This window comes from Phascolarctos cinereus, unplaced genomic scaffold (genome assembly GCF_003287225.1).
Source record: "Phascolarctos cinereus isolate Bilbo 61053 unplaced genomic scaffold, phaCin_HiC Scaffold_4;HRSCAF=312, whole genome shotgun sequence".
NCBI lineage: Eukaryota > Metazoa > Chordata > Mammalia > Diprotodontia > Phascolarctidae > Phascolarctos > Phascolarctos cinereus.
Window position 1 is genome coordinate 120,257,599 of NW_027555847.1, and position 14,715 is coordinate 120,272,313.

The 14,715-nt window shown below is 42.5% G+C and overlaps 1 protein-coding gene across 1 annotated transcript in view; it reads right to left on the reverse strand.

The window, feature by feature from the left end:
- Positions 1–9,877: 9,877 nt before the first annotated feature.
- RCL1 (RNA terminal phosphate cyclase like 1) overlaps positions 9,878–14,715 on the reverse strand; it is a 60,646-nt gene continuing 55,808 nt past the window's right edge. The window contains 1 exon segment of the mRNA XM_021006302.2: positions 9,878–11,341. Within this exon segment, the coding sequence (XP_020861961.1) occupies positions 11,191–11,341 (151 nt within the window). The 3' untranslated portion in view covers positions 9,878–11,190.

The following is a 14,715-nucleotide window of genomic DNA, read 5'->3' on the forward strand; positions in this document are numbered from 1 at the left end:
GAGTGGTTTCCCATTTCCTTCTCCAGCTCATTTTACAGATGAGGAAACTGAGGCAAACAGGGTTAAGTGACTTGTCCAGGGTCATACAGCCAGTAAGTATCTGAGGCTGGATTTGAACTCAGGAAGAAAAGTCTTCCTGACCCTAGGCCCAGCGCTTTATCTACTATGTCACCTCACTGCCAGCACATGGAACATCCAGGATAGAATTGCATACAGCAATAATTAGCATTTATATAGTTAAGGTCCGAAATGTACTTTACATATATTATCTTATTTGATCTCCACAAGAATCTTGTGAGGTAGGTGCTTTTATCATTCCCATTGAGAGAGGTCAACACAGCTAGAGGGTATCTGAGATAGGATTGGAACTCTGGCCTTCTCATCTTCAAGTCTAACACACTCTACCCACTACTCCACCTAGATCTGATATGGGGATCACCCACATGTATTTATGTGTGTGTATATATCTATACACATATATGTCACACAGCATCACATGTTGGAGCTTCATACAAAGCGTACCATTCTATATAGACACTGCATCAGTGGGCACTTTCTGGAGCATTACTCCCAGGAATATCATATGCTAGTCTTTGGTCTAATCACTGGCTGGTTAGTCCAAGCATTTCTGCAATGACCTGCTGTCATACATATAAGCATTCTACACCCACTGTGGGTCAGTCAGTAGCCTCAGGCCCAGTTATTAGCACACTTCTGCAATACTTAAGAAAGTAAATATAGGTTCTTCTTCATCCAGATGGCAATTAAGCTCTTCCCCATGTGGGCCAGCATTTGGCATCAACTGTCCATTTGCAACTCACAGATGGGCTCTTGTAGATCTCTTCCTCAACTTTTTATTGCTTCTTTCCTCCTCTTCCCCAGGAGTCCAACTAACTCCCCTATGGGCAATGTGGTGGCTGTTGTATATCATATTTGTAAATTTCTACTCATTCTCTGGGGTTCTGTTGCAGACTTGCAGATTACCCAGTATTTCAAATGCCTGGTATAGGGCAGCTTCCCACCGGTCTACTATCTTGTGTTTTCTTTGGACCCTAGGATTTTATATCGGGATTTTTTTCCTCTAACTGGAGTTTCTGACAATGAACTCTAGCATTACTTTTGATCACTTTCTCCTCCTGAATCATCTCTCCTCCCCTAGTTCTCTTCCTATCTGTCAGACCAATCTTTTTCAGTCGTATATGCTGGTTCTTCATCTAAGTCACACCCACCAATCCAGAGTGACCCCCCCCAGGCTCTTTCCTGGGCTCTCTGCTCTTTTCATTCCATATTCTTTTACCTTACATAAGACTTCTTCTTGCATGAAATAATTTTTCTTTAACTTCCTCTTCCTTTTATACCTTAGTGTATTCCTCTTCTTTTCATTTCCCCTTCTTCTTTTAAGATTATGGAGACATAACAGAACCACTATACTTCTTCCTACTATTTCACCATCTTGGCTCTGTCTTCCTTCCCTATTACTGATGAGGGCACCTTAATCTTCATATTCAGTCACCCAGGTTTACAACCTTGGTGCAATCTTATGTTCTTCATTCTTATTCATCTCACATATCCAATTTATTGCCAAATCTTGCAGTTTTTTTCCTACCTTCACAACATTCTTACATACACTCTATGTACTCTATCCAAAGTTCAGGCCCTCATCACATCTCATCTGCACTATTGCAATAGCCTTCTGTTTGGACTCCCTGCCTCCAGTTTCTTCCCACTCCAATCCACCCTGCACTCAGCTGCCAAGATGATTTTTCAAAAGCTTAGTCTGGCCATCTCACCTCCTGCTAAAGTAGCTTTAGTGGCTCCCTATTACCTCCAAGATTAAATAAAATCTCCCTTACCTTTACCTCTTAGTTTTTCTTACTTCGTTCAAGACTCAGCTCAAGTCCCACTTTCCACAGGAAGATTTTACCAGTTCCACCAGAGAGCCCAGCAGCTAGCGTCTTCTGCTCTGATTATCTTCCATCAATTTGTATGTATGTTGCATGTACCTAGTTATTTACATGTTGTCTCCTCTATTAGAAGGTAAGCTTCTTGAAGGCAAGGACTGGTTTTTGCCTTTCTTTGTATTCCTAACATTTATCATAGTGCCTGGTACAAAATAAATTCTTGGGGTAGCTAGATGGTTTAGTAAATAGAACACTGGCCTGAAGTCAGGAAGACCTGAGTTCAAATCTAGTCAGACACTTACCAGCTGCATGACTTTGGGCAAGTCATTTAATCTCTGTTTGCCTCAGCTTCCTTACCAGTACAATGGAGATAATAATAACACCTAACTTCTTTTTTAAAAAATTATTTTTATTTCATCAAATATTTCCCATTTACATGTCACAATTTTTTAAATAATAATTTTTTAAAAAACTTTGAGTTACCAGTTTTCTCCTGCCCTCTCACCTGTCCCACCTCCTTGAGAAGGCAAGCAATTTGATTTTAATTATACATGAATGGCACCTAACTTCAGGATGAGGACCAAAATAGGTAATGATTGTAGTATTCAACACAGTGCCTAGCACATAGTAAGCATTATATAAATATTAGCTATTGTTACTATTTAATTATGCTTGTTTACTGACCAATGTATCATTTTTCTCCCTCTGAGCTATTCCAAGGTGAAGCTACAGCTATAATGTAATCAGTCTTTACGTATTCTCCTTCTGAAGCTCCCAAACATAGATCAATGGGCAGCCGTGATAGAAACAGCATTTTCTTGACCCAGCATCTGTGAGTTTCCTGACTTTTTTGACTGCCTCACCCTGTCCCGGTACAATCTGACTGGCCCAGCTTCCCCTAAGGAAGCTTTCTGGACTGAGAGCATAAAAGGTCCACATGAAGTAAGTGCCTCTCAGACTTCATGGCTGCCCAAGACCATGAGAGTTACCAAAGATGTACTGACCAGGTAAATTTCCAGATGGAGATAAGAAGAATTGAATCTGGAGAATCGAAGTGCCATCATATCCTCACTATATATCCTTGCTATGACTGGACAGAATAAACCTTCTTTGTTCAATAATTCTCGAATGCCTCATTTCATTCCAATAGGGAGGCTGAACTCAGAGGGCACTGGAGGGAGAGTAGAGCCTCCTACAGCTGCCATGACTCCTGCTCAAACATGAAGAAGTTCATAGTAAAGGCTGGGACTTTCTCCTTTGTGGCATTTCATACATTCTCTAGAAAGGCCACATACTGACTCCATCACATCCTGGGCTGAGACCTCAGGGCATTTTCCATAGCACGAAAATTAGCACCAAATGAAATAACCTGAAAGATTTTGCTCCAGGGAGAACAAGCAAGGTTCAATCCTGGAAAAGTTGGAGTTGATCTTTTGATTCTGCCACTAATAGCTGGCCTCACATTCTTCATTGGCAACTAGAGGGCTGAACTAGATGATCTCAAAGATCTCTTTCATCTTTAATAAGATATAAATCTATGAATCATACTCATCCAGTCTGTTGGCAAAGGCTGTGGGCTGGAAGTAGGTAGAACTGGGTTCTAGTTCTGGTTTTCTTATTAATGCAGCTTGTGACCTTGAAAAATAATCAGTCTGTGCCTCAGCCTTCTCATCTGAAAATAATACCACTTAACGTCCAACTACCTTCAGAAGTTGTTTTGAGGACAAAATGAGACAATAGACACCAATGTGTTTTGGAAAAATTAAGAAGTACTCTCCCAGTAAAAATTATTAACAGCACCAAGAGCACTCAGCTTACAATTTATTTTAGTTAAATTGCACATTTTACATGACTCATTTCCAGATCTGAATTTATAATCACATTTTATTCACAGTGCAATATTTTGTTTCTTTTAACAGCCTGACTCAGTAGTACAGCTACAAAGTGAGTCACCAAGCAGAGATTTCAGAAATGGCCTCCTTACTAATTAAAAAATAACTAATTGAAAAAATTCCTAGGGAGAGCTAAAGGAGTACCATATGGCAAACTAGGATTGCCTATTTTGCTGTACCATTTGGAAATTCTACATTTGCACTTTTCTAGTTTAGACTAGAGCCCCATAATTAAGTTGGTCTTTAGTAAACTGAGGCATCTCAGAATAAATCAGTATAACCTCGCACACTGCTTAGTGGGTCTGGCTGATTTCTAGGTTTTATGAAGAGGGTTCAGGACAGAGCTTTGGGGACAGCTATGGTTAGTGGTATGATCTGGGTGAAGATCCATTTAATGAGGAGGTCAGACAGGTTGGAGGAGAACCAGGAAAACAAGGTCATGAAAACCTACAGAAAGGAGAGATTATCCAGCAGGTAAGAGTGATCCATTCTGTCAAGGCCACATAGAAGTCAAGAAAGATGAGAACTAAGAAAAATCCATTAGATTTAGCAATTAAAGACATTGTTGATTACTTTGGAAAGAATGGTTTTAATTGAATGATGAAGTTGGCAGTAAGACTTGCAGAGCATTTAGAAGTGAGAGGATAGGAAATAAAAGTACCTAGTATAAATGTCTTTTCAAGGAGTTTAGTCTCAAAGGGGAGGAGAAATATAACTAGTGGATTTGGTTGACTCAAATGAAGATGTTCTAAGGATGAGGGAGGCATATATATTTGTAGGCAATAGGGAAGGAGTCACAGATAAGAAGAGAGAGAGAAGAGAGAGAGAGAGAGAGAGAGAAGAGAGAGAGAGAGAGAGAGAGAGAGAGAGAGAGAGAGAAAGGTAAAAAGAGTAAGAAAAAGGAAGGAAATGAGGAAGAAAGAAAAGAAGGAAGGGAGGAAGGAAGGGGGGAAGAAAGAAAGAAAAGAAAGAAAGAAAGAAAGAAAGAAAGAAAGAAAGAAAGAAGGAAAGAAAGAAAGAAAGAAAGAAAGGGAGAAAAGAGAGAGAGAAAGAAAGGGAGAAAAAAGAAAGAGAGAGAGAAAGAAAGAAAGAAAGGAAGGAAGGAAGGAAGGAAGGAAGGAAGAAGAAAGAAAGAAAGAAAGAAAGAAAGAAAGAAAGAAAGAAAGAAAGAAAGAAAGAAAGAAAGAGAAAGAAGGAAAGAATGAAAGAAGGAAAGAAGGAAGGAAGGAAAGCAAGCAAGCGGGGGAGTGGTCTTCCAGAATGAGGTTGCTGGGTAATAGTGAAGTCTGGAGCGCCAGGAGCAGGAGCCCAAAGAGAAGTGAATGTCTAGCAGCTAATCAGACTCTTGTGTTGTCGTGAACTTTATTTTTTAAAAACATCTTTCATTTAAGCTTATGAGTTACTTTGAACAAACACAAGGACAGACATAAAAAGCATCTAATTAGAATTATTTACATTTTAAAAGAGAACACATATTTTAGCAAAAATAACAGCAATAATTTACTATCGCTGATCTCTTCTTCTGCATGTATAAAGTTCTGTTAACATGTACTTTTAACATGGCTTTCTAGAGACAGAAGGTCTTAACACATACTTATTGATCTGAAAGCTCTTTTAACCCATTGATGACTTCAACAATGGGAATTTCCAGATAGTAAGAGCAATCGAAGGGGCAGGTAGCATCTTTAGGCAGCTTCCATTGCCCAGACTAGTCCTGATAAAGATTCAAGAAAATAGCCATGAAGGTCCCAGTATATGCTTTCCACCCCCACTTTCCTTGTGGAAAGAATACTGGGTATGGATCCAGAAAGTCTGGATTTAAGTCCTGACTTTGCCACTAATTTTGTTACCTTGTGCATTTTATTTAATCTTTCCGATCCCCAGTTTCAGCCAAGTGCCTTGTAAACCTTTAAACACTCTATTAACAGGAGGCATTACCATTATTAGACACAAAGAGCCACGATCTTCCTCTATTGTCACACATGAGACACAAAAAGCAGGCCGGCTAGGGAGGGAAAACAAAAGAAGCCAGTCCTTTGCACAGCTGTAGTATACCACCCTTGATGGTGAGGGGTTAATCTCTGGGGAATTTAAAATCATTGCTAGATGTTTTTTGTACAGTGCCTTTTAACTCAGGCCAGTTTGCTGTAACTGTTCCAGGGTTTTAAAAATCCTTTGGACACACTTGCTGGGACAAAATGTTCACTTGAGGCTTGCAACTGCTTGTCATGCACACCCTGGCATGGCTGGTATGCTCAGCGAGGACAAGCTGAGGCCCAGTAGGAAGCTTAGGGGCAAGCTAGAAAGCAGTCTCCCAGCCCTGTTGGCAGAGAGTTCAGAAGCTCCAGTGTACCCTGTAGGGGCAGCCAGTCTCCAAGGGAGCTGGACCCTGCATTACTAAACTGCCTTGTCTCTTGAGTCCAGAGGAAAAGCTCTGCCTGGAAGGTGTTTCTAAACCCAGCAGGGTTGATCCTCATGAAACTGATCTCTACTCTGCATCTTCAGTGTGGATTAACCCTCAGTCCTAAGGGACAAAAGCTTTCTGTAGTCTTAAGGGAATACGGAGACCTGAACTCCATTACTGCTTTAACCAAGAATCCCAAAAGGGCAGTGCTATATAGAGAGAGAAGTGCAATGGCCATAGCTAAAGCATTCTCACACGCTGCATTTTCATGATTCAATGGGATGTAGACTAGTAGAATGTTTGGACTAGTGTCAGGAGATCTGAGCTCAATCATCAGCTCTGATAGTTACTAAAGGAGTGATCATGGGCAAACCACTCATCTATGAAATGAGAGGGTAATAATTGCATGATCTACCACATACGGTTGTTGTAAAGTGCTTTTAAAATTTTAAAGCACTATAAAAATGTGATTGTTGTTTTTATTATCATTCATTGAGCATACAGTGCCTTTGAGCAAAGCCCTGCGTATACTGGGGAGTCTCAGTGATGAACCAGACCTTGACTGAAAGGCATTGCAACGAGGCAATCACTGCTGGTGACTGGCTAGGACTGTTAAAAACTAGACTAAGGAGGGTAATAGTACAGAACATTCAAATATTGGCAGAGATGGAGGAAAGTAGCAGCTGTCTACCTCTTGTCATTTGTCCTTTGGTGCCCTGCTGTTCTCAGGCCAGGGAGCGTTTTCCAGAATGGCCCTTAGTGAATCCAATCATCACCATAAAAAAGACAAAAGAGGTAGAGGGGAAAGATGAGATGCACATAAAATGATCCTCCCCCAACTCATTCAGGAAACTGTGTTCACTTTAATCTATTAGATCACAGCTTTAAGAGCTGGAGTGAGATGAGAGAAAAATCTAGACCAGGGGTCTTTAACCTTTTTTGTGCATCATGGACCCCTCTGGTGGTCTCATGAAGCCTACGGACCCCCTTGTCAGGATGTTTTTAAATGCATAAAATGCAAATGCTTAGAAAGGAAACTAATTATATTGATATATTTACAAAAAATATTGCAAAAAGTAAGTTCCTAGACTCCCAGGTTTAAGAATCCCTCTCATTTTAGAGATGAGAAAACAGAACCAAAGATGAAAGTGATTTCCTCATGAGATTAGAATAGTTCATCTTACATTTATACATTTCACTTAGGCTTTCCTCAGAAGGTGGCTAATATAAGGGTTATCACTATCTTATCAATGAGGAAAATGAAGTTGAGAGGTTGAAAAATCTGCCAAAGGTCACATAGATCTAACACCATGCTGCTTCCCCCAGCCCAATTATTATCCTTGTGGAAATGGGCTGTTTTAAACACATGGAAAGCACACAGCCAAATCAGGCATGAGTTATTGGCAAACTGATAACTCCAGTTCAGCTCATACTTACATCCTCAAAATAACTAGTTCCCCTTCCAACAACAGTGGCAAACCAGCAGACATAGAGTTAACCAGGTATGAGGCAAGGAGGAAGAAACACAAAGCAGGCAGGGATAGATGCAGAATTAATTCTTTGCCTCCTTAACAAAGCCCTAACTGATGGGAAGATGAGGAAGAGGAAGGGAGATGGTCAGATACAGGCAAATAGGTGTCCATATTCAGGAATGTACAATGGGAAAGAAAAATCATCCTGTTTGCTTAACAACTTAGCCCTAGAATTGTTGAGTATCGACTTTGGTTTGGTTCCTGTTAGGAAACAGGTGTGGAAACCCACTTACATTTCAACATACTCCATGATGTTGACAGATCATTAAATGTCTTAACAATGGGTGCCTACGCATATAACCTTTATCAAATTGCTTGCCATCTCAGGGAGGGGAGAGAGGAATAAAATTTGGGATTCAAAACTTTAAACAATGTTAAAAAATTGTTCTTACCTGTAATTGGGAGGGAAGTATTATTTTTTAAAATGTAATGGTATGTAAAAAAAAAAAAAGCATGGGTGCCTAACTGGTAAACTTGATTATTCCTCCCTGTTCAGATATTACTGGGCATGATATAATTATGAGGTATAACCCCTCTAAAGGAAAATCTCTTCTTCATAAACACTAATCATTGCTTTGAGAGAAATCTCCAGTTATCTGGTTGTTCTGGTCACAGCTGTCCCTTGGGTGACCCCAGGGTACAGGAGCACTGACCTCTCCTACCTTCCCTGTTTTCTTATCCATTCCATGAAGGTTGGCTGTACCGATTTCATACTGTAGAGGGCCATCTTAGGTCAAGGGTAGATAGATAACTGGCTCATCTTTTGCCTACCCTTTCAAACCTCTCTGACAGAACATGCTGTCAGAGATAGAGGGGGTTGCATTTCTTAGGTCAAAATCCCTGTTTGGAGCCCAGGTGTGGGCCAGTAGCAACTAGTATCATTGAGGCAATTCTCGGTGACTTCCCCGACCTACCTTCCTCCCCATCTCCTCTCCCCATTTCCCACAGCACAGGTCAAATTGTGAAGCAGATAAATTTTGCCTTAGTGCCTCCACTCTCCCACTTCTGTCATTTCCCCTCTGCCCTAACTGTAGAAATTGATCTCATAAACTAATTTACATGAAAGTATCAAGGACCAGGGAACAACATAAAAAAGTCCAACCTCCTCATTTCATAGAGGTTGGGACAGCTACTGACACAGAGCTAAGATAACCCAGGTCTTCTCACCATACCGATTCCCAGGCAAAGGGCAGGTGACTCCAAACAGTTCACCCAAATCTTATATTTGGATACCTTTGACTATTTTAGAGGAAAAATAAAGTCAAGATGTTGGCGGTTGCTTAGGACAACTTCAGTTCCATTCCAGTTGAAATGGAGGACGCTTCTTTAGACTAGCTTCCCAAACCAGTCCATCAGACTGCAGGATCCTGGATTTTCTCCCTCCCTTTTGTCCTTTTGCAGAGTTTCATTGAAGGGAAGTGTGGATTATTGATGTTAGTACATATATTATGTGGAGGTTGTGTTAGAGAAGGCTCAACCTTTTTTTCTTGATTGTAGGGGTGGGGAGAAGTGGCAACAGACAAACCTCTGTCTCTAGAAAATTCACAGGTATGTTACACGCTGGGAAAAGTTGAGAAGCAGCATTCTCTCATCATCAATATCCATTTTCATCTTCCTGTTGCTACTGCTGAAACTGAGCCTTCTTTGTGTGCCCTGAGGAAAAGGGAGGGACAACCACCAGCAGGAGAAGAATGCAAGGCATTCAGAATCAGGGGCTGAGGGCTTTCCCCAGACTGCCCAGGGTGGCTGCTGGAAAATCCAGTAAGTAAATAGGATAAAGGGGTGTGTGTGCATGATTCAGGGGAAACCCTTCTACCCTGAAAGGATAAATCCAGACCGCAAACAGAAAGAGGGAGGAAAAGCTCTTAAAATCATTCATTTTAGAGCTGTCCTCTTTTTAGCATCACAAACATGATTTACTGGGGCTAGATAATGTTCCGTGACTGGTCCACCCTTTGCAGCCTATGGAAAGATGACGATATAAAGAGGTGGTGGACCTGTAACTCAGAATGAATGCACCATATGCCATCAGTGCTAACAATGATTTCTTGTGCTTAACTGTTGCTTTGTTCCAAGGGAGGGTTTTGTGAAAAGGGGGATGGTCGTGACAAGTAACAATGGTGTTATTAAAAAAACACAAAACAGAAATTGCCAATGAAACTTTTTAATAGGGATCATGACCTATAAAACTCTTCTCCTTGGCCAGGTCCTTATCAGGCCAATGAATAGAAATGGGGCAACTGAGTGGTCCCCATGACTCTTGAGTACAGAGATAATGATGGATATTCTGGGAAAGGTGTTTCTGAACTTTCTTTCAATACTGCCTAGCAGGAAAACCAAACTCTTGGTTCAAAGAACTACATGCAAACCTAGATCCTGAGGAATGTAAGGAAGTTCAAAGCATTGCCATCTATGTACTTGTGGACAGGATGTGATCTGGGCCTTCATGGCTCTCCTCACCAATGTGGTGGAGTTGGCTCACCAGAGATACAGAATCTCAGGGTGGCAAGGGACCTCAGAGGTCAAAGTGTCAAAATTTGAAAGCCGGACCCCATGGCCATCTAGTCCAACTCCTTTAATGATGGAACTAAGGCTCTAGCCAGTTAAATGACTTGCTCAGGGTTATATAGAGAGTATCAGTGGTGGGATCTGAACCCAGGTCCTGACTCCAAAACACCAAGGCTTTAATCCAAACCAAACCTAAGCAGCAAAGTGCCCTAGAACATCTCCAGAGCTCCCAAAAAGTTTCTGAACTCCAAACAGGGAATGGGCTGCCCTGGGAAAGTGGGAGTGGGGGTGGGAGTATATGCTCTTCACTGCTGGTCTTTATACAGAGGGTAAATGTCCTCTTGTGGGGTAGGCTGCTAAAAGGATTCTCATTCAGGTATGCATGGGTTGGACTAGATGACTAGGTTTCCTCCAACTGTGGGATTCTGTAAAGCAAAGGTCATCCACTCTCTGCCTCAAGAGTCTCCCTGAGCGGGATAAGATGGAGTGCAAGGATCTGGGACCAAGATAGTGGTCCATGCAGTGGGAGATCAGTACGAAAATCTATAACTTAGGGTTCCAAAAGAGATGCTTATCCACCATCTTAGCCCCAAATAGGGACTAGGATGCCAGCCTGGCTAGCAATCCCCAGGCTGGGGCACCTGTGGTGAAATGCAGCTGGGACAGGACAGCCTCCCAACAAACTTACTTCACATACTCTCCCCAGGTTTCTGAGGGAATTTCTTGCGTTGAACAAACTTGGATGCAGTGCTTACCCCTAGGAGGGGGAATTGGGTGGGTAACTACATTATTCAAATGTCTTTTATTTTCAATGTCTTATAAAAAGAAAAAAAGAAGGGGGGAAGAAAAAGTCTATAGGGCATGTGGCTGTGTTGTCCTAAATGGACAATGGTGGTCTTCAGGAATCTTCACTTTTCAGTCTGGTCTGGTCTGAGCTGAAAGGGGAAGTGATGTTACTTGATGGTCTTGCTGAGGTTGGAGAAGCCAACTCCTACACATGTCATTAGTACTTTCTCCCCTCCCTTGAGCTCTTCACCACATGGCTTAGTTTCAATTTTGAACATGATTTGGAAGAAACTCTTCAAATGTCGCAAAAATTCTATTCTAAAAAAGGAAAGGGGAGCAAAATTAATTTATTAAAGGATTCTCTCAACCCTCCCACCCCACTTTTGATTCTTTAAAAAAGAGACACACAGCCCACCCACCCTCCCCTAGGCACACTCTTTTCTGAACCTCTGTGTGTGTGTGTGTTTGTTAAAAGTTTCAATCCCATTTCCCGGCGGCAAAAATACAGCCAAAAGGTTAATAGCAACAAAGAAGGGAGAAAAAGGTGGGGCTCAATAAGCTGTCACCTTTGAAAAACTGGCTTCATTAGAACATCAAGGGCTGACCAGCAAAATCTTAATGTAAGGCAGGTGAACCAAAGTGAAGGCGAGCAGGTATAAGTATGCATGAGAGGTTGGGGAAAGGCATCACGGAGCATAGTCAGGACCACAAAAGGAGATGGAATGGTCACACAGCTAGAGTGCATAACACATAGATAACCCAGGTGCCACATTGGTATCCACAAAACATTTACAAGAACTAGTGGAAAGTATCCAGGGCACTGGGAAGATTTTTTTTCCCTTTTTTTGGTGAACAGCAATCTCTTAATCAATCAAGAAGCATTTATTAAGTGCTTACTATATGCCAGGCACTATGCTAAGCTCTAACAATACAGAGAGAGGACAAAGCAATTACTTCCCTCAGGGAGCTCAAGTTCTAATCGGGGAGACGTTAGGCAAGCAATGATGTACAAACAAGACACAGCCAGGATAAATGGGTGGCAAGCCCAGAGGGAAAGTACTAATATTAAGAGGGAAGTAGGAAAAGATTCTTGCAGAAGGTGGAAGTTGCTGGGACTTGAAGTCAAGGAAGCCAGGACGTGGGGACAAGGAGGGAGACAGCAGCCGAGAGGACTGCCACTGAAAATGTTGAGAACTGGGAGGTGAGGAACGGCAAGGCAGCCAGGGTCACTGGATCAAAGAACATGAGGAATTGTAAAAAGGCTGGAAAAGTGGTAAGGGGCCAAGTTAAAAAGGGCTTTGAAAGCCAGACAAAGGATTTTATGTTGGATCTCAGAGGTAATAGGGAGCTATGGAAGTTTACTGAACGGGAGAGGGGAAGGCGGTTACATAGTTAGCCCTGTGCTTTAGATAAGATCACTTTAGGGGAAGCTAGGTGGCGCAGTGGATAGAGCACTGGCCCTGAAGTCAGGGGTATCTGAGCTCAAATCCAGCCTCAGACCAAACTCCTGACACTTACAAGCTGTGTGACCCTGGGAAAGTCACTTAACCCCAACTGCCCCCCCCCAAAAAAAAAGGAAAGATCAACTTTGATGGAGCAGGAAGAGATTTGAAGCAGGGAGGCACCAACAGACCATATGCAACAGTCCAGGCACAGAGCATGAGGGCACCAAAGTAGTGGCAATGTTAGAAGAGAGAAGGGAGCTTATATGAGTGGTGGCAATGATTGTGGACTGACCAAAGAGGGCACAGACACATTGAAACACTGTCATCCTCAGCCATTCCAAGGTCTCATCCTTCTGCCTCCTTCTCACCATTATCCTAGCTCAAGGCCTTTTAACTCAGGCCATTAAAAATTTCTGTTCCACCCCCATCTCCACCACCTAACCCCCAAACATATTTGTGGGCAAAACCTTTAGCCAACGGGCTAGCTCTGTACAAAGAGACAGGCCCATCACACCCACTCATCTTTATTCTTAGGAGAAAACAACATGTTCTCTCTCTCTCTCCTCTTCCCCTACTGCTAAAGAAGGCATTTCCAAGGGCTCAGTACAAACAGCTTGCTCCCTGCTCCCCCAACCCTCACCCAACCAGCCTATTTAAATCTGATTATACTGCAGGGTGTGCTCTGCTCCGAATTTTCAAGCGGCCTTGAAAAAACAGACCCCTTCTCTCCTTTAAGACAGAGGTGTGTGTGTGTGTGTGTGTGTGTGTGTGTGTTTGGGGGGGGAGGGAGGCACCAAGGATCTGCAGCCGCCTTCTTCGACTCTTGCAGAGGGACAGGAGAAACACACATTCCAGTGTCTATGCCTGGGTAGCTGTCGCTTTTGGAAAACTGATGAAACTCCACCAACAAGATGTGAGTTGAAAGAAAGCCTGTCCCACTTGGACGAGATGTTCTGCCAAGCCCCTCAGCTAGCCTGAAGTAGGACTGTACTGAAACCTTAACTAAGGCACGTTTCACAGAACACCTTTCACTGCTCCCTGAAGCCCGGAGTCTCCCTTCTGCCTGGATATGAAAGAGTTAAAAGACTGTTCATTTTAAATGAAAGGAGAGAAAATACACACACACACACACACACACACCCACACCCACCTCTAACCCTATCCTATTTGCCTCCCTGAGAAAAAGAAAACCAAAGGTGAATATAACTCACTCTGCTCACATATTAAAAGGAGGGCAGGGAGAGGGGGTGGGGAGAAGCATAAAATTAAAGCATTATTGGTTGGTGTTTCTATGTCTACTTGCCAGAGACCTACCCACAGTGGGGCTGAGCCTCGGGGAAGATAGGGCCCCAGAGCAGACCTGCAACTGAAACCAAGTTCTAAGAACTTTCCCCTTCCCCCTCCACACCCCTAGACACAGACACATGCAAGAGATAGCAAGGAAGGAAGGAAATCAGAGACCCTCACCCTGCTCCTGCCCCTCCCTTCCTCTCCCCATGTATACACATGTACACACACACACACACACACACACACACACACTTCATTGAGTTGGGTCCCCCAAAGCAGTAGAGCTGGCTACTCTTCATGTTAACCTACTAAGAATTTTAAGTATTTGGATCTCCCTTGCCCTTCCGTCTAATAATACAAAGAAACAGATGCAGTCTGGAGAGGCATATGCTAATAATAACAACAATAATCGTTATTATTGCTATTATTATTCTTATAGCAGCAGCTAGCATTTACATAGGGCTTTAAGGTTTGTAAAATAAACACTTTACATTTTATCCTCACAGCGACCCAGGTGCTCCATTTTAGAGATAAGGAAATTGAGGCAGATAAGGTTAGGTGATTTGCCCAGGGTCACAGTGTCTAGAGCAAATTTGGACCCAGGTCTATCCTTACTCCAAGTCTGGTGCTCTATCCAATGTGCCATCTAGCTGCCTCTCAATGTAATAGAGACACTGTCCCTAGCATAAGGTAAATTCTCAGGATAGAGACTGGAGCTGTGATTTTCATTGGTCCAGGGAACTGCCATGTGATGAAAATCCCTCTACTAATGCAGGTTACCACTTTTTCTGCAATTGACACTCTTAGAAGACCAGGAGCAGAGCATTCAGAGGTTAAGTGACCTGCCCAGGGTCACACAGCCAATTATGTGTCAGAGACAGAGCTTGAACCCAGGTTTTCCTGGGATGTGTATCAAAGTCTTCTGGCTCTATCCAATACAACCACACTGCCTCATTT